The following is a 21150-nucleotide window of genomic DNA, read 5'->3' on the forward strand; positions in this document are numbered from 1 at the left end:
AATTCCGAGGGCGCAGATGAGCATTTTGCTGCACTAAGCAAGGCTCCTGAAGCTCACAGTTGCTCTGGTTGAATATATCTCATTCAGCACCTCATTCACAAGACTTCCATATTCACTACTGTCACAGGCAAAACAGTCTCAACTCAGGGCATTTCACATAATTTAGTTTATTGGAAATAAACACACAGAAATGTTTAATCACTTGTTTTGGTATTGAGAAAAGAGCAAGAAAACAAATTATTAAACAAACACACAGAGAAATACTTGCATTCCCTCTCCCCAGGTCACTTTCTGTCCAACACCTTCCTAGCCCCTTCCTAATCAACACCTTCAGTGGTGTCCCTGACCTGCATGGATCACACACAGGCTGCACTCCCTCAGGGTTTCCTTGCCCTGGTGTGGGTCACCCTCAGCTGGGCACCCTATGAAGCAACAAGTGCATCCTTCCAAGGCTGCATTACCAGCCATCTCCCCAGCAATGACCCCTACCACATCTCCTCCATTTCATTTATCAAAATGCATCTCTTTGCAGTTCTCCACAAGTCCCCTTTTTGCATCCTCATATCTTTCCTCTTGTGTGTCCTCAGTGCACCCTCACGTCTCTTCTCCAGTATCTCCTGCCCGAGCAGCTATTGCCCTTTTTAACAGCTGTTTGAGCAGAAGAGCCATGTTTTGGGGCACTGTGGGCTGTTTCCATCTGTTGTCGAGCCAGCTGGACCAGTCCAGGGCACCTTGTAGCTGCTGCCCCACAAATGCTGCTGTTGGTTCGCAATACAACTACTTAGTTAATACGAGTTGTGCAAACATGTAAGCCCTGAACTCTTCAAAGTCATTATGTGACTCATATACACGACTGCAGGATCTTGACCTAAATTAAATATACATGAATACACTGTTCAGCTTCCTTTCACCATCCCTACAATAAGACTTTTTAAAAACCCAATTAAATTATCGAGGTTTAATAATTCAATTAATTTTAATTCCTTGAATTAATTGTTCAAAACCATGAATCACTCAGCATAATGACTACCTACCTACCACTGGTCTCCAGGACCTCTTACATACTGATACTTCTGACGTACTCCCAGTCCCAAACTGTACCCAAACCACATCACTAGGCAGATGAGAAGACACAAAGAAACCTTATATGCTCTGCAAATTACCTTTTTGAAATAAGCTCTTTTAAAGAGTCTTCTATTCTGAAACTTTATTTACTGGAATTCTCCCAAAATCTTCTGGAAGGAATCCTTTTCTTCATTGTTGCAATGCAATCCAGAAAAAAAATATTTGAAGGCACAATCAATTGTAGAAAAACAGTGCAACACCTTATTTTTGTTCCACTGTAATTAGAAACCTTGTTTTCCAGAGCCAAAACCATAACAGCTAATGACTTTCTAGGGAAAACTAAAGCCCACAGACCTAGGAAAACCCTCAAGAAGCCATTTAATACAGTCTTCCACCTTAAACAATTTCCCTTCTCAGATTTATCCTTTGATAACTTTTTCTCTTTGATGGATATTGAATTGAGGATCTGCCACATACTCCTCTCACACCTATTGTCTTTAAAATTACATCTCATTTTCTGCCTTTGCCTTCCAGCTTTCAGCTCAATATGAAAGCTGGATACCTCAAGTGCTGTAATCTTGATAAGTACTTCCCATGCTCACATGCAGTCTCAGTTTTCACTTCCCACATGTTCCTTTATTGAGCTTCAGGTTTAGAAAGAGCTCACAGTTTGGCCAAATCTTTGTCTTTCCTGCCTTTCTGGTTCATGTTATTTCTTTACAGACCACTTACTTCCTTCAATTCCTTCTTCTACTGGGCAATAGAACTTTCCTCCCAAGTCTCTGAATTTGTTGAAGACTGACTGCCAGAAATACATAGATTTAATTTTCCTGTTCTTCCCATCCAAAGGTTTATAAACCTTAAGTAACTGTTCCCCAAGTTATCTTTCTCTGTCATTTTGTCAGCAGTTCCTCCCTAATGACCAGGAGCAGATGTAAAAGATTGCTTTATAAGCACTTAATTTTTAACTACTTAAAGGTGGTTGCTTTTAAAAAAAAAAAGTATTAAAAAAACTGTCTTACACATACTCTAGTAATTTGCTGCACAATTCACCAGGTAGTTAAAAATCTCAATTGCCACCACAGGGGTGGTGATTTTGTAACTTACTGTCAAGATGGTTCATTCTCTTTTTTTGTCCTTGCTTTAATGTTATCTTTACACCTCAAACTTGTTCCTATAGCAGGAGGCCTAATGGGAACCTCATGGAGGCCTGGGGCCTGCTTGGCCATCTGCTCCCTGAGCCTTCCGACCTGCTCCAGGCCGTTCCCAGGACTGCCATTAGCAGAAATGGGTAGAAAAGTCCTGGCAGCCCTCAGAGATGTCTCGCCCTCAGGCTCCCAGGAGGCAGCATGCTTGCCACCATATCAGGTCCAGGTAACAGAGAGATGTTTCCATTGCTGTCAGGACAGAATGACCTGCAACCACCATTGCCATCTTTTATTTCCTCCTACAAACCTTGGTCCTGAACCTCATAGCCTTCGGTTACACAGACTTTTCTTCTCTGCTGGTGTGATGCTTTGTCCCACAAGCTCGAGGGGCCTTACCTGCTCAGCTACACCTTTTCTGCCTCAGCAGTTTCTTGGTGGTTAAGTTCTTTCTAGTCCCTCTGCTCAGCATTTATGGCCTCAAAGTCGTGCTTACAGGTGCGCCGGAGTTAACAGATCACCTAAATACTTTATTTTACCCTTAATTCTCTACTGACTGTTCCCTTGGTTCAGAATATCTTCAGTCAGAGGAAAGAGGGGAGGGAGGGAGGAAGAAGGAATACACTTGCAGAATGAAGCCTGATAAGCCAATTACTGTTAAGATTCAAGAACGAAGCCTGACAGGCCAGTGGTGCTACAAACCCCTGCACGCAGGACAGCTGAGGGATGGGGTGCTGAGCCCTGGGCTGGAGTGGTGCACACTAGTATAATTATCCCTGACTTCGTCCCAAAACCTAGCAGGGGTTACTGCGTTGTCTTTTTGAGATTGTAGTCATAAAATTAAGTCAGTTGTGGGCAATATATTCCACTCACTTTCATACACACACTGCAATCCTTGTTACCAGGGCCTCACAAAGCATCTCTTGAAAAAGGAATACAAGATGCTCTTTGTAAATAAAAGTTCATGAGCCTGAGGAATGAAGTAATTTTCCAAAATTGCAATGAACGATATTCTTTTTCACGATCTGATGAGAAGCTGAGAGTTGGGCTGGAGGGAAAGGGTCTGAATGAAGCATGTTAGAGAAACCACTTAGCCCTATTAGCCCATGGCACAGCCAGGCTGTCTCCCTCCTCCTCCACCTCCTCCTCCTCCTCCTCCTCCTCCTCCTCCTCCTCCTCCTCCTCCTCTTCCCACTCACAGCCTCCTTTCCCCCCTGCCAAAAGAAAAGGTTGGTCTAGCAGGGTTTTTTTAATAAAATCGGCACCTTTCTGCCTTCCACTGAATAAACTGGAGATGTTAAAAAATAAACAGTTTTGAGAGTCAATGTTTCCTGTGGAGCGGCTGGATGGAGTTGGGAGGGGTGGCATAGGGGGGAGGAAGGGGTGACCTCACTTTCTGAACAGCAAAGTTTGAGTGGGAGGGTCTCAGCACAAAAGGTAAAAAAGGGAATGATGTGAACATGTGAAGGAAGCCAGAGCACCAAGCCGAGCGTCAGTCTGTATCCTGACATGGGGAGATAAGGTGACTGGGGAGCCAGCGGTGCTTTCCTGGAATACAATCTCTGTTTGACACTCTCTGCTTAAGCACTGCCCATCTGTATGTTATTCTGCTGGAGCCTCTGGGGAAAAAGAGGAGCCACAGGCACAGAGAGTGAACGAGGGAGGCAGCAAAAGCTCTTTTCTTCCTTTCTTTTCCTTTTTTTATTTTTTTTTCTTCTCTTTTAAATCAGGATCTGGTTAGACTGCCTTGAAGTGCCACATCTGGAAACTGAATGCTGAAAGAAAGTTAAAATAACTGAGGCACCACTAAGCCAAGGGGGGCTGATTGCAGAAGAGGGTAAACAATTACTGAGACGCTAGAAGACCACTGCTGGATGTAAGGGGAGGAAATGGCTTTGATCTCCGCCTGGCCCCTCGTTTCTCCTATATTATTCTTTTTGAGATGCTTCTCCTCCAGCACAGCCTCGAGTGAGGGAGGCGTTTTTCAGTTTGACATTGAAGGTAGCTCAGCGGTCAGCGTGCAAGAAGCCACTGTTATCAGAGGGCAGCAGCAGGCAGTAGCTACTGGAAGTTGGGTGCCTTTTGCTGAGGTACAGTAACTCCCTTCTCTCTCTGGTGTCTGCGCTTTTCTGCTTTCATATGTCTGTGTTGAAGCTCCCATCTGGTTAATGTTAGCTTAATCATTTGATCCTTAAAGCGATACCGGAGAATTTTATGCAGGGGGTCTGAGACGTTGCATTTCGGGACTGGAGAGATACAGTTCAGCCTTCAAAATGTACACATGCCCTGCCTGCTGTGAGCAGACAGCTGCTGTACTCTGCAGTGAGGTTGGCTTAGCATGTCTCTGACTTTCCTGCCAACATAACTAAACAGGCCTGTCCAAACAGAGCTATTTTACAAGGGTTAATTGTCACAACATTTTTTTGCTTGCCTTGTTGTAGTGTTTCAATTGTAATTCGCTTAAACTTCTAGAAATAGAGTCTGGTTTTTGATGGCAAACACTGTCCTGCAGAAGTTTGTGCTTTTGTCTCTGAATGCCATCCACCTTCAAAATCTGAAGTTCCTTTTCACAGTGAGAGTGGGGATAATAAATCAAATGAGTGTAGAAAACTGCCTGCAGAGAAAACACCTGCAGAGATTTTAAGAATTCCAAAAACTACTAGGTTGGGATTAGTGACAAATGAAATTAGAGAGATCTGAGAAGAAATTTGATGATGAAAAGTTTTCCTGCAACCCTGGTGTTTGGGGATTGGTTGGTACTCCTCATTCTAGCAAGGCTGTGTCAGGAATTAACTACTTAAAAATACAGCTTAAGAAAACAATAAATTACTCCAGCATACACTGGGATGTGGGGACAGTAATGTCTCATGCGTGGGAGATACGAAGTAGGAGGCAAATCAAGTTACATAAGGTCATGGGAAGGGAAAGAGTAGTTCTTCTAGCATAACATCCAAAAATGAGGTGAGATTAGCGCAGCCATGTCACTGTGACAATATCAAGATCACAATCTCCGATATCACACAGCTAATTTTCCCCCTGCAGCCCAGTTGCCAGAACTAACAGCCATGGAAATAAGTGCAGAAGCCCTTCAGACAGCCAGGGTTTTGGCAGGGCTGGGCAAAGCTCACCCCCACTGCTGCAGTGGCTCCAAGCAGCTGGGCAGCCTCAGGAAACGCCTGCCCACCCTGCCAGGGACTCGGCACGAAACATGACCCGTGTGAGAAAACTGGAGGCTAAACCCTGCTCTGCTCGGCACAGGGGCTCTCGGGAGCCATCCCAGGCTTGGATGGACTCCATGACATGGGATGTACAGCTTCTCTCGTCTGGCCTGGGATCAGCCCCAGGAAGCTGCATTGCCACCTGTTGCTTACAGCATGGAAAGTCCCTCAATGAAATGCCTGATTTAAGAGCTGGATGGGTTTTGTAGCTGCTTTTCACAGGATAATGGGCACAAATTATTATTAACGTTTCTCAATATGATTGTGTAGTAAGGTTTTCCCAGATACTCAGTTCACATTGCTTTAATATATTAGACTTCATATACTTGGGAAAGTAATGTGAGATATATTGGACACTGTGGGGAAATGGCACGTCAGTCTCCTTCACACATCTCAATCCTCCCTAATGTTTTACTTGTACAGTCCAATCAAATAGACTCACTAACTGGTGTTTGCTCTGGCAGTTTACTTCAGTCCCTGCAATGGCACCATTTAGAGGCTGATCCTATGATACAAATAAATGATGCTGCCTGCCATTGTCACACCAAAGTCCTTGGCTGCAGAATGGTATAGTTTCATGAGGAAGGAGCCAGGATTTCAGGCCCCATTGCTAGCTGCAGATTCACCTTTCTATGGCATTTCAGGACCCACCTCCATGGCCATTTCCAAGAATGCCCAATAGGATGTTCTTTTAGGATAGAGCTGGTGGCTCTGTAACAGTAAGAACCCGCTTACCCATTGATCCATATACACAGTTGGTGAGCAAGAGCTGGGCAACTGGCTGTAAGCCTGGAGGTAGACGTATGGGCCAGAGAGTGATGGTCTGGTAGTCTCTCACCTGAGGAAGGAAGATTTCCTTTACTCCTCAGAGAGTTTCCCCCTCCCACAGCCCACGTCCCCTCCCTCAGCCCTGGGAACAGGGTTTATCCCATCAGGTTTGAATTAGCCTCTTTCAAAGCCCGAGTTCTTAACCCACAGCTCACAGTGAACCACAGAGTAAACTCCCTTACACAGTGTGGTTTGATTCAGCTCCTTTGTCTAAATATTGACTCAGGCCTACAGCTCTCCTGAGCAGACAGAGGCTGTTAGTCACATTGAATAGTGCCAAATTATACAAAGGGGGCAGATTTGTAAGGCAGTTATGGAGCCAAAGATGGGGCTTCGTTGTGGACTGTGGTGCCAGTCAACTGCGATGTGAAACGCCACTGTGAAGCCGGAGATCAAGGCAGGGCAGACAGAGACCATGGTGTTTCAGCGTGCTGAACAGCATTTGCCCCACACATGATTCTGCTCTACACAACATCAGAAATCTGCAAGGTCTGAGACAGTGCTGGTGGGAGTTTCCAAGCTATAACTGCTGTGATGCTCTCAAATCCTGGTATGAGTTTGATATTATGAACCTATAGAAGAACAGGAGGTCCTAGTTGCTATAAATCCCTATTAGTGAATATTTCTCATTTTCTCACTCCTCTACCTTTCCTGTGTTTGGCAACCCTAAACTCAGAGGAACTGGGAGAAGTGGTCTAAAAATTCAAAATTAACATTAACGTGGAGCTTTTCTGTGCCTTGGAAACGAATGAAAGCCTCTTAACAGCAGAGAGAAGAGGACTAAGCACATTTTCTATATGCTATAGTAATACATTGTACCGACTCATAGAGTGGACCATGGGTTTGAGTTGGATGAGTTGGACTTCAGTCAATATCTAATAGTTTGGTGCCCTGGTTGCTAATCCATATGCAATGCAGTACACCTAAATTAGGCATATAAACTGTTCTTAAACTTTTTCAATCAGAATCAGACACTGTCTTCAAATATAAACTCAAATTCCCTATGCAGTAATGGAGGCACTAGGTTTTTAAAGCCTCTAATTCCTAGCAGTCTTCCCTGGAGGGTCTCAGAGGAGCCTCTGCCTCTGGAAGGACTATGCTGGATACTTGCTTCAGGACAGTTTATTAATCAGCTGAAGTCTGGCACACAAAATGTAGATGTTTAAATTAACTGGACTATATTCCACCTTAAATGCCATGTTACTTACATAATGAGCACAGGTAGTGACCATCACGGAATAAAGTATCTACCTCTCTGCCTTTGTTTCAAGAAGAATGCTTATAGATTGATGGAAAATATTCAGAAATGTATCATGAGAAGGATTACAGTGTTAGGAATCGGGAGATAGCTGAGAGGCTTTCCAATCCAATCTGCTTAGCTCAGAGGAAGGTTAAGAAAAAACATTGAACTAACTGTGTAAGCACATACACAGGCAAAAAAAAAAATTAGTAACAGGCTTGCTAGTCTAACAAATGAAGGTCTCATCATATGCAGCAACTGGAAACTGAAGGTGACCAGTTCAGACTACATGTTAATTACAAATTTTAATTTCAAAGGAAATTAAGCACTGGAGACTTTATCCAGTTGTGTTGGATTGTCTATCAAGAAGCAGAACAATATCAAAAGCACTCTTTTGTGTGCTCTTTAATTTAGCATGATTAAGTTCCTTGGCTCACAAAGACAATAAGGGAGATGTTACAGTGCCGAGTCCTGATGTGTATGGGGAGACAGTGAGAATGAGCACAGAGCGCTAGATCCAGCTCATCAGTATAATCCAACTGCAGCTAGCAGCATTAAGTCAGAGACTGATTTTTCCAAATAAGGATAGATTAAAATATTTTACAAGGATGATTCATAAGCGGTGGAAGCAAAGGATTTAAAACTGACACACAGATATCAAATGAAAGCAAACAAGCAAGTGGCAAACATCAGAAAACATTGTTCTGGGGTTCCACTCATTAGCTTGGACACAGCAGAAGGAAAGGGGGTGGTAAGACACTTCCAGTTTTGGTGAGGCACAGAATTAAAACTGAAAACCAGGAATCACTTCTAAGAACAGTTAAATCTCACTATCAAATATACACCTTTAAAATAAGAAGTAGGTCATACATTACCATTTGGATCCAAAGCCCACCACTGTCAACATTCGTGGTTGTAATTCCACTGACATGGTGGATTTAAGTATATAGGTGTAGATTTTGTTTCCCAGTAGAAAGAAAGTTCCTTAGAGAGTCTAAGGCGGGAATGACCAATGGCACAAGACTTCAAATACTAGACAATATGGCAAATGATTCCCTGTGACTTACATCATGCAGTCACTTACTTTAATGTAAAATGAATGTAATGTGATGTCCAGAAAATTTATTCCATTCTGATGTAAATGATTACACGAGACCCAGAAAATATCAGAGAGTCCAGAAGATGGGTGTGGAAAGGATTGGTGGAAAAAAAGGTAAGACAGACATCTTGTGGAGACACTTGCCAAGCAAGACAAGATAATTTCAAATGTCTTCTATGGAAAGAAGAAGTGAAGCAAACAGTGGGAAAGAAGCAAACTAAAGCAGGAAGAAGACAAGGGAGAGGGAAAACTCAGGGCAAAAAAGAGATAATCATGAGCCTCAAGAGTAAAGAAAAAAAAAAGTAGTGGGGACAGGGCAGGAAGCCAATTCCCAGAGTGAAGGAAGGCATGATATTGTTGGACAGATGGAAGAGGAAAACTGTTTCCAGCATCAGTGGTTTTGGCTTAAAGGAAAGGCAGAGAGGCAAAAGAAGTCCTTTAAAGGAAGAAATTGTCATAGCCAAGTCAAAATTAGCCACTTACTATCAGGAAAAGTAAGAAGCAGAAGTTACCTGATGGAGATTGCATGTTAAAATGACATGTTTGGCAATCATTTTTGCCCATGTGACTTAGCTGTTGATCTAAATTTTCAAAAGCAAGAAACAGTATTTGAGGTGCTTGCTTTCTGGTTCTCTAAAGTGATAAGCAATAATTAGCACAGGACCAGTGACAAACTCATCTCTCTAAAATGGCTCACATTAAACATATTAAAAAAGAGCAATCCTAAGTCCCAGCCACTTGTTAACAAAGACCTAAACTATCACAAAGTTGTCTTCTCCCCTTCCCTCATAAAGGTTGGAAAAAAAAGTCTTGCAGACTGTTTAGAGAAACCGCAATTTGATCCTTACTTTTGGCATTAATCTGTTTAAAACAAACAGCACTAAAAGAAGCAGCAGAAAACCTTATCCTGAGGTGTGAGCCAAAAAGGGGTTTAGCTTGACAGAAACTTTTGTACTCTTTCAAGCTAATGGGAACTGCATCTACCTTTAAAAAATCAGATCTTTAAATTAATTCATTTCACACCCTTGAGGTTATGTTAGGTTAACTCCCATAGTGGGCAATTTGGATTTCTAGTTGCTGTTTTTCTCTGGTACAACAAGGTTACGTTCTGAGAAACATTAGTGGGGAGGAAGTTTTACTGCAGATGTTTGTGATTCCAGCTTAAGTTTCTCATCAAAGCTTTAATGAAAATCAGCTGCTTGGAGTAGATCCACCAGACCCCAAACCTTCTAAATCATAGGAAGCCAAAGCAAATGGAAGCACAGGACAGAGCAGATGGATAGTGGGAAATGTCCATTTCAAGAAGGTGCATAAACCACCCACCAGAACAATGCAATTTAAATTCCACTGCCGTGAGTTCCCACAAAGTTTTGGGCAAGTACCAGCAAAGAGCCTCAAAGCTTATTCAGGGCTGTGAAAACCAATAAAAGGCATTTCATGCACACTCTTATTCAAGACATGGGAAGCAAGGAAGGAATTAAAAGTCCAGTTTTTCCAGGGGGCATGAGAAGCAATAAAAGAATTGGTTTGTGAAGGAGAACTTGTCCTGATTTAAACTGATAACAATTGGAGCTCCTAGTGTTCAAGAGCTGTGAAAAATGGGTCTAGTTTCTAAGTAATATGCAACCAGTCACTGATAATTTACAGTTTGCTTCTGGACTTAAACTTCAAACACCAAATACAGACACCCCTGGGTTTTATATTTTAATTGGTTCTTTTGAATATTTGGATCTGATCCCAGCTCATTTTCAGACACCACTGTGACTTGGGGATGTTTGGGTTATGCATCCTAATGCAAAATTCAACAATTGCTGAATAGTACTGTATACAAAGCTGTTTGAGCTCCACAGTTTTTGAATCTAATTTTTTGTCATTAAATGATCTCAGAGATTTTCCTAACTATCAGTCATGATACATACAGTGTGTATTTGACAATGCAAACAGAGATTGACTAAAATGCAGTAAATACGATCTGGCTTTGTTGTTCCTGTTTAGTTGTATTGTGCAATTCTTTAGATGGTTATTTTCTTAAAAAGAATACTTCAGAAATACTAGAAGTCCTTTTTTTCTTTTAAGAAAAACCAGCAGGAAACAGTGCTAAAACCCCAGCATTCAAGAGCCAAAGAATAATAGAGGGTTGTGAAAAATATTTTAGAAATTACTATTCCAAGTTTACAAGACTGCAAGAACTCAAACATTATTTTTTAATTCATGACATATGGAATCCAGGGAGCATAGGAAGAACTGGAACACTGAATTTTAATTTTAAACATAATTTAATAATTACTGAATATAAAGACTCTGCCTGCATGACCAGTTTCCAATATGATCTGTAAAAATAGCCATTTTAGCTAAAACTATAAGGCTCTGAATCGTTGTTTGACTCTGTCTTCCCAACAAAAATGAATAAAAATGAATTCATTCAGCCTTTCACCATTGGCATCAGGTAGAAGAAAAAGTTACACAGAACCGGCACTTCAACTGGATCATTTCTGGGCTGTGTGGTACCCTGTTACCACCCTGCAACGTATCCTGTTACTGTTGCATGAAAGGCCTTTTGCGTGGCAAGAGATTCTGCCAAGGCTAATGCAAGGCAAGTATCTCCTAGGGTTTCCCACTGTGGTTTTCTACTTCTGAGCCTGATGGTAGCCCACGGAGAGACACAGAGAGCCTGCCATTAATGACTCCCTTATGCTGTGGTCCCCACTCCTCGCTCCAGGGACCCTTCCTCAAAAGCACTCTGTGGAAGCAAGCATTTGCCCAGACAAAAGCTGCTCCAGTATCCAAAAAAGAAAAAAATAAAAAAAATAAGAGGTGGCAGGGCAAAACACAGCACAGACCTCCGTACCCCAGCTATTAAAATACTACATGCCCCGAAAAAGCTAACACAGCCTGGCCTGTTGAGGGTTGGCAAGGTCTCCAGAGCACCGGTATCTGGCACAGATCCATTCAGGGGGAGGTGGACAGGTGTTGGAGGTCTAGACATGGTGTAAGGTCAGAGGGGGTTTGTGTGTCCTACTTGGCTTTTTGCAGGTTTGTGGGTTTCTGTGGTTCCCTGCTTCCCGTCAATGGCAAGGATTGTCTACAGAAGCTCAAGAGAGTTTCTAAGGCACCAGCTAACTACTTTTAGGTCAGCTGGAAGCGGGATTGGTTTTTTGTGAGGGATGAGGAAATAAATTGTTGGGTTTTTCTCTTGACACATCTATTGTTTCCACTCTTTGAGCCAACAAGAAACTAATTTCTTCATTATTAGACTATGTCTATGATGAAACAAGCCAGGAGCCAAGAGGCAGTGAGAGATCGGGGCAAGTTATGCCTTCTCCTGGGCCATGGCTTTTTCGCTCTCCATTCAGAGCACAGCCTCTCCACACCTCCAGGCTGGATGTAAGGCATGTAGTACAAAGTTAACCATGTTGAGCTGTCTCACTTCCTTCCTGCACAACTCCAAAGCACTAGGACCATCAAGGGAGAAGTCCTATTTCTGAGAACAGCCCAGGAACACGGCACCTTCCCATCAGCCATCCCCAGCAGGTGCCTGTTTTGCCCACAGCTGGGTCACCCTTAGGAGGGAGGTGCATGAAACCTCTTTCTCTTGTTCTTTCAAGATTTTCACATTGACTTGCGTTTCATGCTAACAGGTTTTTAAGTTAATACCATAGCTAACGGTCAAGTATGATGCCGTGGCTAGTGGTCATTGTATGTCTCTACTGTGATTCCAGCATTTCAAACTGCTGCAAAATCGAACCAGGAAACACTAGAAATCTGGGCTAGGGGAAATTGCTACAAAAGGGAAATCAAAGGAAGCTTCAGATTTACCCTCTCAGCTTTAACAGTGTCCCATGAGTGCAGCTGTATGTGCTTTAAAGGCCACTTTTCTTTTTTATCCCTTGCAAATTTTTCTCTCTATCTGGAAATCTCTCAGGGAATGCTGTAGTTTGTCAACTCATTATGTCTCACTTATCTGGGGGACTCAAGAGGAGAAAGTATGACTCAGAACACAACATTTCACATAAGAATTTTGTGGGGACTGGGTGAAGGGTGGTTAATGAGGAAATGATGTAGAATTATTTATCCCTTTTCCTGTAAATTGTTCTCCTTGAATAAACTTGGCATTTTGTTTGAAAGAGAAAAATCAACCTTTCCCACTGCAGATCTTCTACTTCCAACAGTGAGCATCTGTAAGAGTAAGGTTTTTATTTAGTGGTTGTAGGAATGAGTACATAAGAGCAGAGGCTGGTATTAATCTCTAATCCTTAGACATTTTTCAGACAGCTAAAACATTTTAGCCCTCCCCCTTTTTGAAGAATGCCTTTTAAGCAGAGGCTTTGTCTTTCCCACTGTATATGGAAAAAATGACTGTGCACTTCTATGGAGAATGCCTAGCTGAGAAATGTTTATGTTGGATCCAGCCCCATCTCTGTTGCTGAATGGCATTTTGTTTTCCACTTGGACTGGGGAAGGGGTAACAGTCTGGAAACATTTTCAACACAGGAAATTTTTTTAAAATTAAATACAATTACTTAGTCAGGGTAATAGGTAATGGTCTTGCTCTGCATAAAGCCATCTGGCTTTCAGCTATTGCTTGCTTTTGCCAGAGTCACCATCAGTCTGTCACTACTATAATGGAGGCACACACAAGCCCACTCGAGGAACAAGAATATAGTGGCAATGAACTAGAGAGGAACTTCCTCGCCATTTTTCCCTGTTGCTCATGCTCTGCTTTGCATATTAGTTTGGGAACTACCTATGTGCAATTAGCCATATGCACTCTCTCTCCAGCTGCTAGCTCTACTATGCAACAGAGAAAAATAGCGGTAACTTTTGTTCTGTACCATCTCCCCCCACCCGCAGCAGGATTTTTACCTAGAACTGGAGCAACTAGTTTCTGTCTTGCTAGTTTTAGTTTTAGAAATCTGAGCTCTCTGTCCAAAACTTTTGGAAGATGGTTTCCATCAGCATCATAATCTGTTCTTTATTATTGTCAAAAATAAACTTCTGTTTTGGAAGCTGATGAGTTGATAACTCCTCGGGTGATAGACAAATATTCCCATTTGTCAGAGATGAGTAAGCAATGAAGTTTTCAAATGAGGTTGTTATTAAACTCGGACCTTGTCCTGTCTCCCTTAAGGCAATTGCAATTTTTTCAATAAATTCTGAGGAGAGCTAAACCTTTCTTATAAATATATAAGTGATGGAGATCTTACAATGTTAAGCTGTTGCTTAACACAGCAACAGCTGAAAAAGCAGACTAAATTCAGTCATCAGATATATTCTTTAGTAGCTGCAGACTGGTCAGACACAGCATGCATGGCTCCAGACCACCCATAGCCCTGTGCACTCAGGTGGCAGCATCACTGGGGATGCAGACAAGGAGGGTCAATATTGACATCCACACACAGGGAATGGCACAAAGGACACTAGTAACAGCTTCATTTGTTTCATCACTCATTGAACAGCTCATTTACTGGAAAAGATTATGGATTTAAAACCAGTGTCACTGATTTGTTGGGGTTTTTTATTATTTTTTGAAGATTCAAATTACTGAGCTTCACAAAAAGACACCACTGCAGCTTTAATGAGCATTTCATCTTGCTTACCTAGAAAACCTCATTATTATATTAATTTGCCAAGCTCTATGTCAAATGAATTCAGTGAGGTTTTAATTTTCATTGAACTTATCTCATCTTAGAATTTAATTTAAGAAATAAGAATATGAAACAATAATGGGGGTTTTACACTGAATTACTATCTGAGCAACAAAGAATTTGCTTTCACATTTGCAAGCTAAAGAACAAAACAGAAAGCTTGTTATTGTGTAATTCACATAATTGCTTTAGTTTTTAATCTCATCAAATGCAATTAGAACTGAGATACCTGTCAAGATAAGTGGATAAAAAAAGATTAGCAGCATTGCATCCAAAACTCTTCACCAACTTCTAGTTAATATCTAATTTACAACATCAGTGGAGCACTGGAAGTAATAAATATTTCACAGTTAACCATGTCAGAAAATTAAAAGGACAATACATTAATTTAATTACTACACCAGTGTGCTTATTATAAAGCTATAATGAATATTGATTTGGAGACTAAGCTAAAAAATGTGTTCCTCTCAGAAATGTTTGCAATTTTAAACATAAATTTTAAGTTGCAAATGGCTAATTTGCATGAGGATTCTGCCCTTGAAATGGTAAAGACTATAGAGTGGCTTTTTGCATGCAGACAGTTCTCTATAGCTGTAGTGTCCTATTAAATCGGGTAATTAACTGTCTACCTATGATGTCACACATTTAATTCATTTTTTCAGTAATAATAGTTAGAATGTGACCTTTCTAGTTCAGAAGAATTTGATACTGTAGAACAGGGGTAATGAAGGTTTATAGAAATTATAAACAGAGCTTGGAAGCCTAAGGGGAAGCTGGTGAGCAAGCTTGTTTGTTTTTAAATCTCTAGGTTTGTGAAGCTTCAAAGCTCATATAAATTTGGCAAAAATCAACAGAGAACAAATAAAATTGCAGAGCAGATATCTGCATTTGTCTGCATGTTGTGGAGTATCCCACAGTGTAGAGCAGGGCTTCTGTCTGCCCCTTTTTATGGTGACTTTGATGGTAGAGCACGTCTGGCCAACAGGACAGTTACTAATTCTGCAGAGCCTCGTTCTCCAGAGAAAGAAAAAGTTTCCTCTGAAACGTCACTTCATAGCTTCAAGTACAAAGACAGTCTTGAGTGTGCTATTACTAAAGCTCTGAGATTTTGAAACCCATTTCTTTCTTTAGATTGTAACTTAAGCTATAGTGAGGTATGACAGGTCTTAGAAAGGGCATCAAGAGGACATTTTATTTTTTAAATTAGTTATATTTCACCTCAGTGGCTGGAAGAACTCACAGAAACCTCTGTAGCCAAGACCTGATTGAAGAAAAGATATTTTCCTTAAGTATCTTAAAAGCTCTCCTGCAAGATCAGTTTTAAATTTTCATGAGAAATTTTAGCACTGAAATGGAATTCTTTCTCTTTCTCCCTACCCACTTTGATTAATCTTTTTCACATATCTGGTATGCTTTGGCAGTAAATCCTCTCACATCACTCCTAAAAGTTGCCCTTTGAGTGTGGTCTATCCCATAGAAAGGATGGGGGGGGGAAATGGCAAAGACACCACAGTGCCAAGCAGTGCTGTGTAAATGGCTTTAAAGCATGACTGTTTAGCTGGAAGCCAAATAAGTTCTTTTAGCACTGAATTAAAAAGACTGGATGTCTTGGGTCCAGCAACAGCTTTATATTCACTGCAGGCATCCAAAACAAAAAATCATGACTACCAGAAATGTCTGCCCATGCGGGGACGTTCATTATTCCTGCTAGTTCTGACTAGTTCTCTTAAAAGACATTAAGTTGTTGACTTGTGTCACTGCTGTGGATTACATTGGGTACATCTGAGACATTGTAATCTGCAATTACATTGGGTATACCACTGTGGATTACATTGGGTACTCCTGGACAAAGTCCCAGGCAACCAGCTCCGGGTGACCCTGCTTTAGCAGGGGGCTGGACCAGATGACCTCCAGAGGTCCCTTCCAACCTCAACCATTATATGATTCTGTGTGACTATGGTCATTATGCCTTTTTACAGATCAAGAAGCTGAGTGAAAGAGTAATGTACATGTTCACACAAGCGATGAACAGAAGAATGTGTTTTCTTGAGTGCCAGTATCCTTGTGAGTGTAGTTAGGGACAGAGGAGCTCATGCACAGAAACAAGGTGATGAAGATCTCATCTGTTCAGTGAGAAGGAATACTTTCCCTTATGTTAATATTAAACAACATAATGAAACTATTGCTGTGAAGATATTAGTAGATTAGAGGTGAAGGGTATGACATGAAGTGGGTGAGTGACTGGAACCAGGTGCAGGGAAAGGAACAGTGGAGGAGTAGGAGGACAAATGGAAAGCATGACAGGGAGGACACAAGCATGAGTAGAGAACAAGGCAACAGCAGAAGGGCTGTGGGAGCCAGTGAGGGCAGGTGGAGATCCACAACCCATCAGTATAATATTCAGATGCTCCATTAATAGAAACAGCCCAAGAGAACCACAGAGGCCTCCCCCAAGAAGGGCCAATGAACGACCATCTCATCTGGTTGGCATTTTACTGTAAGACTCTTTAAATTACATTCAAGCCTCGTTGCCAACAAGAGAGACATATAATATAGACAAGCCTAAAAGGTAACCTATAAATAAAAACTAGAGTGAATGTGTGCTATAAATATAAACTGAGGAGCCATGGATTTAATCAATGTCTCACTATATATAAACGGACCTGCTGGAACATGCTGTCTGCAGCAAACCCCTCACTTTGCAAGTACTCACTATTCTTTTGCGGAAATCGTTCTTTCTCCTATGGACAATGCAAATCCATCCAGATTTTGGGGACATGAGAGACAGAAGAAATTGATAAACAAATTATTTGCAATTACACAGTTATTATTGTAATAATAATATTATAGAGATTTGAATGACAGTTAGGACAATACCAGAACTGTCAGTCAAATACTTGTCTATAAAGAGCCCGAGGATACCTCCTAGAAATATTTTCTTTCTCCTGCCTTGAAAAATCAGAACAAACCAAAGCAGAGTGAACTTAATGAGAAAAATTTTACCCCAAGTCATATACTTCATGTAGGATTCATCAGATCCTTTGTCTACATGGCCTACTGTAGTTAGGTCAAACGTAGCTGTAGAGATGGATCCTTTTGGCAGGTTAAGGAAGTAACAAAAACCAAAGTGTTTAAATACGGCCATCTGTTACCTTAACCATTTCAGCTGTTGAGAGACAGAGACCACCCTCTCAAGCTTTTCCCATAGTAGGTATTATGGGAAAAAATGCAGAGGTTTGCTCTGCATTCCTTGATTACATATTGCTGCCGATCTTGTGAAGTCTAGTGTTCATGTGTGGGACAGATGAGGATAAAAGCTGTGAAGGAGCAACTCCAAATAATATTCAAAGCAGCAAGTAATATTACAAGCTCTGTTTTCATGCAATTGTCACTGATGGCCCTACCCTTTTGGAAAACAGGAATCAGAAGTCTGATCATAGAGATGCCTGGCAGTGTCTGATGCTGGTTTCAGTGACATGTTTCCTAGTTATTAAGTGTGGCAACACTGCCTTTCACGGTTAGCTAGGCCAAATAGGAAAGGCAGATAACCTGCTGATGCCCAGGCATCTTGCATGTACCTGTAAAATGCTCTGTCACTTGGGGACAAAAAAAACCAGTTCTAACCTTTCTGAGTTAAATTCATTCTAAAACTTACCCAACAGTGTTTCTCGGCTGTAGTCAATACTACGCACAAAAGTGGTTTCAGCAAGAGCTGGTGAGTAGCATCAGTAAATTCCTTGCCCACAAAAGTGGAAAAGCCTAGGTGTGAAGTACACTGGAGCATCACACACTGCCTGGATGAGCAGAACAGTGGCTGGATAAGACATGAGGTGGGGATAAAAGCTTTTGGCAGTTCAGAAATGCCAGAAATAGGGCTTCATCTCCATAACTGATCAAACTAGATCATTAATTAATAAACACCCTATCAGTCTGGTAAATCAATTTCTGATGGGTCCAGTGCAGCTGCCTGTGCATTCAGAAAAGGGGGAAATGCACCCAGGTTTTCCTATCTGCTGACTAAACAGCAAGTGCAATTCATAGGTTTTCTAGTGATCATGTGAGTCCATCCAGTCCTCTGGGACCAAGGCAGCAGCCAGCATGGCTGAATCAGCATCAGGGTCCTGCAGAGCAAATATAGCTTTCCCTCCCCCACTTAACCCTTGTCCATCTGCATGTACATAAACACTTTTGAGACACCCTACAGTCACAACATACTCCTAAATACTACACATGGTGAACGCTCAAGCCACTCCAAAATTTAAACGCTCCAGGAGAGAGGTTTCTCCTGCAGGTTACAAAAGGGAGGAAGGTCAGGACAGTGGGATGCAGTGTTATCAGAGATCTTTTTGTTTGCATAAAGTTTCCCAGCAAACTGAAGAACTAAATCTTTGTGTCTATGCTTATGAATAACTTGTCTTTGACCTAAGGAATTTGAAATGTCCATTACTTTGTTCCCAGCAAGTAAGAAATGGTCAAATGTCCATCAGCCTACAACTGGCAGTCTGGATTTTAAAAGTCTGCTTTCAAACGCACTCAAATTCAATTATGTCCTGAGCTGAAAAGCAGACGTAAAAGTCACATTGGTGCCCTCAGTACTTTCTTGCTGAATGAAACACCAGAAGTAGACTTGTCTATCTGTCCAAGGTAAAGAAGATTGTTTTGTAATGACTTCCAAGCATGATAAGCCATACAACCTGTACCTGCCCAGAGTGGTTTTAAGCTAAGATGTCCATGGAGTCAAACACTTTGTTTGTTTACATCCCAGTTTGGCAAAGCAGTTTTTTTACCATGTCAAAGAGTGTGTCTTTTGGAAGGAAACAAGAAGGTGTCCTTTGAATGGGGTCATGCTCCTTTCTGTGCTAGAGCTTTACTGCATAGTTATTTGGGGAGTTCTCCTCCAGCTCTGGAGATTGTCAAAGTCTCTCACAGCATCACAGCTCTTCTTCCCAGCTGTACCTACAGGGCTTAACCCCAAGTTGAGCCAGGAATGAACATGGCAGCACTAACATGATGGCAGGGATCAGTTTTGCTCTCTGTCAAATGGGATAATCTTATATCTCACAGGCATGTATTAGAACTAAAGTCACTGCAGTGAGCACCAAGTATTTTGCCTGACTATATATTGTCTTAATAATAATTTCTTACAGATTTCTTTCCTAAATATGTTCGATGTTATCCAAAGCCATCAAGTCAAAGCAGGACTGAGCTACTAGCAGCAATGAAATCAATTTCCAGATAGTAAATTCCAATGGTATTTTAAAACTCTTCCTAAGAACTATAGTTTTACTAAAGGTGCTAGCATATATACATGCTTTCTGACTCCCAGAGGAAAAAAAAAAAAAACATATCTCAGAGACAGGCTGAAAACATTCTGTTTGCAGATTTTTGAATAGCCAAGTATTCAGTGGGGAAGGTGGCACCCCTGCAGAGTGATATAATACAACCCCCTTGGAGAGCTACCTGTAAATATCAGAGGAGGCACTATTCAGACAAAGGGAAACATCCCATGATCATGCCCTGGCTAGAATCAACTGAACTCAAGTGTAGAAAGATAATCACTTGTCCCTGTCAGACACCAAGGTTTCCTTTAGATACATCCACTTTCTCTACCTGAAGATACTGACGGGTGGAACAGACTGTCAGGAGCCTTTGAACTTCAAAGGTACAGGGTGTCCAGCAGTTTGGCCACATCCGTGGCATAGCAGTTGTAGCCAGGACACTTCTACACAGTATAGCACATCTGACACATGCAATAGGTCTCAGGTCCCCAGACCCTGCATGCAGTACAGGCACCTACACGTGAACTAGCCCTCCAGCTCTCCCTTCACAGTCAGTAGAGAGCAGCAGGCACAGCTGATCTCTTTAGATGCATTTTAGTATAAAAGAAATTAAACCATACAAAGGGTGTCTAGCTGGCTGTTTTTCCCTGTGGATGTCTCCACGTTGATGACTCCCAGCCTGCTGTGGTTTGGGCTGCCTACACATGCAGGCCCACTGCCCAGCTGCGGGGGCTGCTGGCCAGGTTGCCCCCACACTAGCCCGGCCACAGCTGTGTTAGCACAGCCCTGCACCTGGGGCATGAGATCCTCTGTGGCTCAGCCTGGGACTGTCTTCATGGCTGAGTGTCACGTGCCCGGTGAGACCTGCTGAATGCTGAAAATTTGGCATGCTTTCAGCGAGCACTTGGCTAGGGATTGAGTATTTCTGGAAGTGAAGTACTACACCTTGTTGTAGGTGATAAAGACCAGGAACCTCTTCAGATAAGAGTCCTACCTATGCTGAGGAAACCAGGGAAACTGAAATAACATCAAACATACAGCAGAGGACTGCTTTCTCAGGCTTGTTTCCCTAATGTTTTTATTTCTAATAAATAATTACATAAATTAAAGTACTGGGAGATATTCAAACAGGAAAACGTCTTTATTTTTAGGAAGGGCAGTAGGCTATTTATCTCAAGTCGGCCGCAAACTTCAAAAAGGCCTCAGAACAGCCGCTGCCAATTCCAAATACTGCTCATTAAAAAAAAATAAGCATGTTTGGGTTGGGTTTGGGAATGTCCTCAAGGAGCAGAGGGCTGTGTTTCCATGGCAATGCCATGCACTTCCAGCAGACTGGTCCCTTTTAGACACAGATTTTTAAATGGGTGGAGGATGTTCAGAGCATTCATTCACCCCTGTACAGCAAAAGATAGAGAGTTTCAGGGGTTTAGTATTATGCTGAGTCCAAAACTTATGTTTGGGTAAACCGTTCCTTCCAGAAAAACATTACATCTTGATGTGAAGCTGTCAAAAAAGAACATTGGTCCACTCAGTGTGGCTGATTGTTTTCATTAATGCATTAAAAACTTTATTTATTCATGTGTCGTACTTTTACAGGTACCTATGACTGATATGGTGCCTGCTATATCAGA

General features: G+C 41.8%; 1 protein-coding gene across 1 annotated transcript in view; it reads left to right on the forward strand.

Annotated features, from left to right (window-relative positions):
• Window positions 1–3696: 3696 nt before the first annotated feature.
• Window positions 3697–21150, forward strand: part of LAMA4 (laminin subunit alpha 4) — a 104806-nt gene continuing 87352 nt past the window's right edge. The window contains exon 1 of the mRNA XM_056343062.1: window positions 3697–4300. Within this exon, the coding sequence (XP_056199037.1) occupies window positions 4100–4300 (201 nt within the window). The 5' untranslated portion in view covers window positions 3697–4099. The remainder of the gene's footprint in view (window positions 4301–21150) is intronic.

Source organism: Falco biarmicus, chromosome 6 (assembly GCF_023638135.1).
Source record: "Falco biarmicus isolate bFalBia1 chromosome 6, bFalBia1.pri, whole genome shotgun sequence".
Taxonomy (NCBI): domain Eukaryota; kingdom Metazoa; phylum Chordata; class Aves; order Falconiformes; family Falconidae; genus Falco; species Falco biarmicus.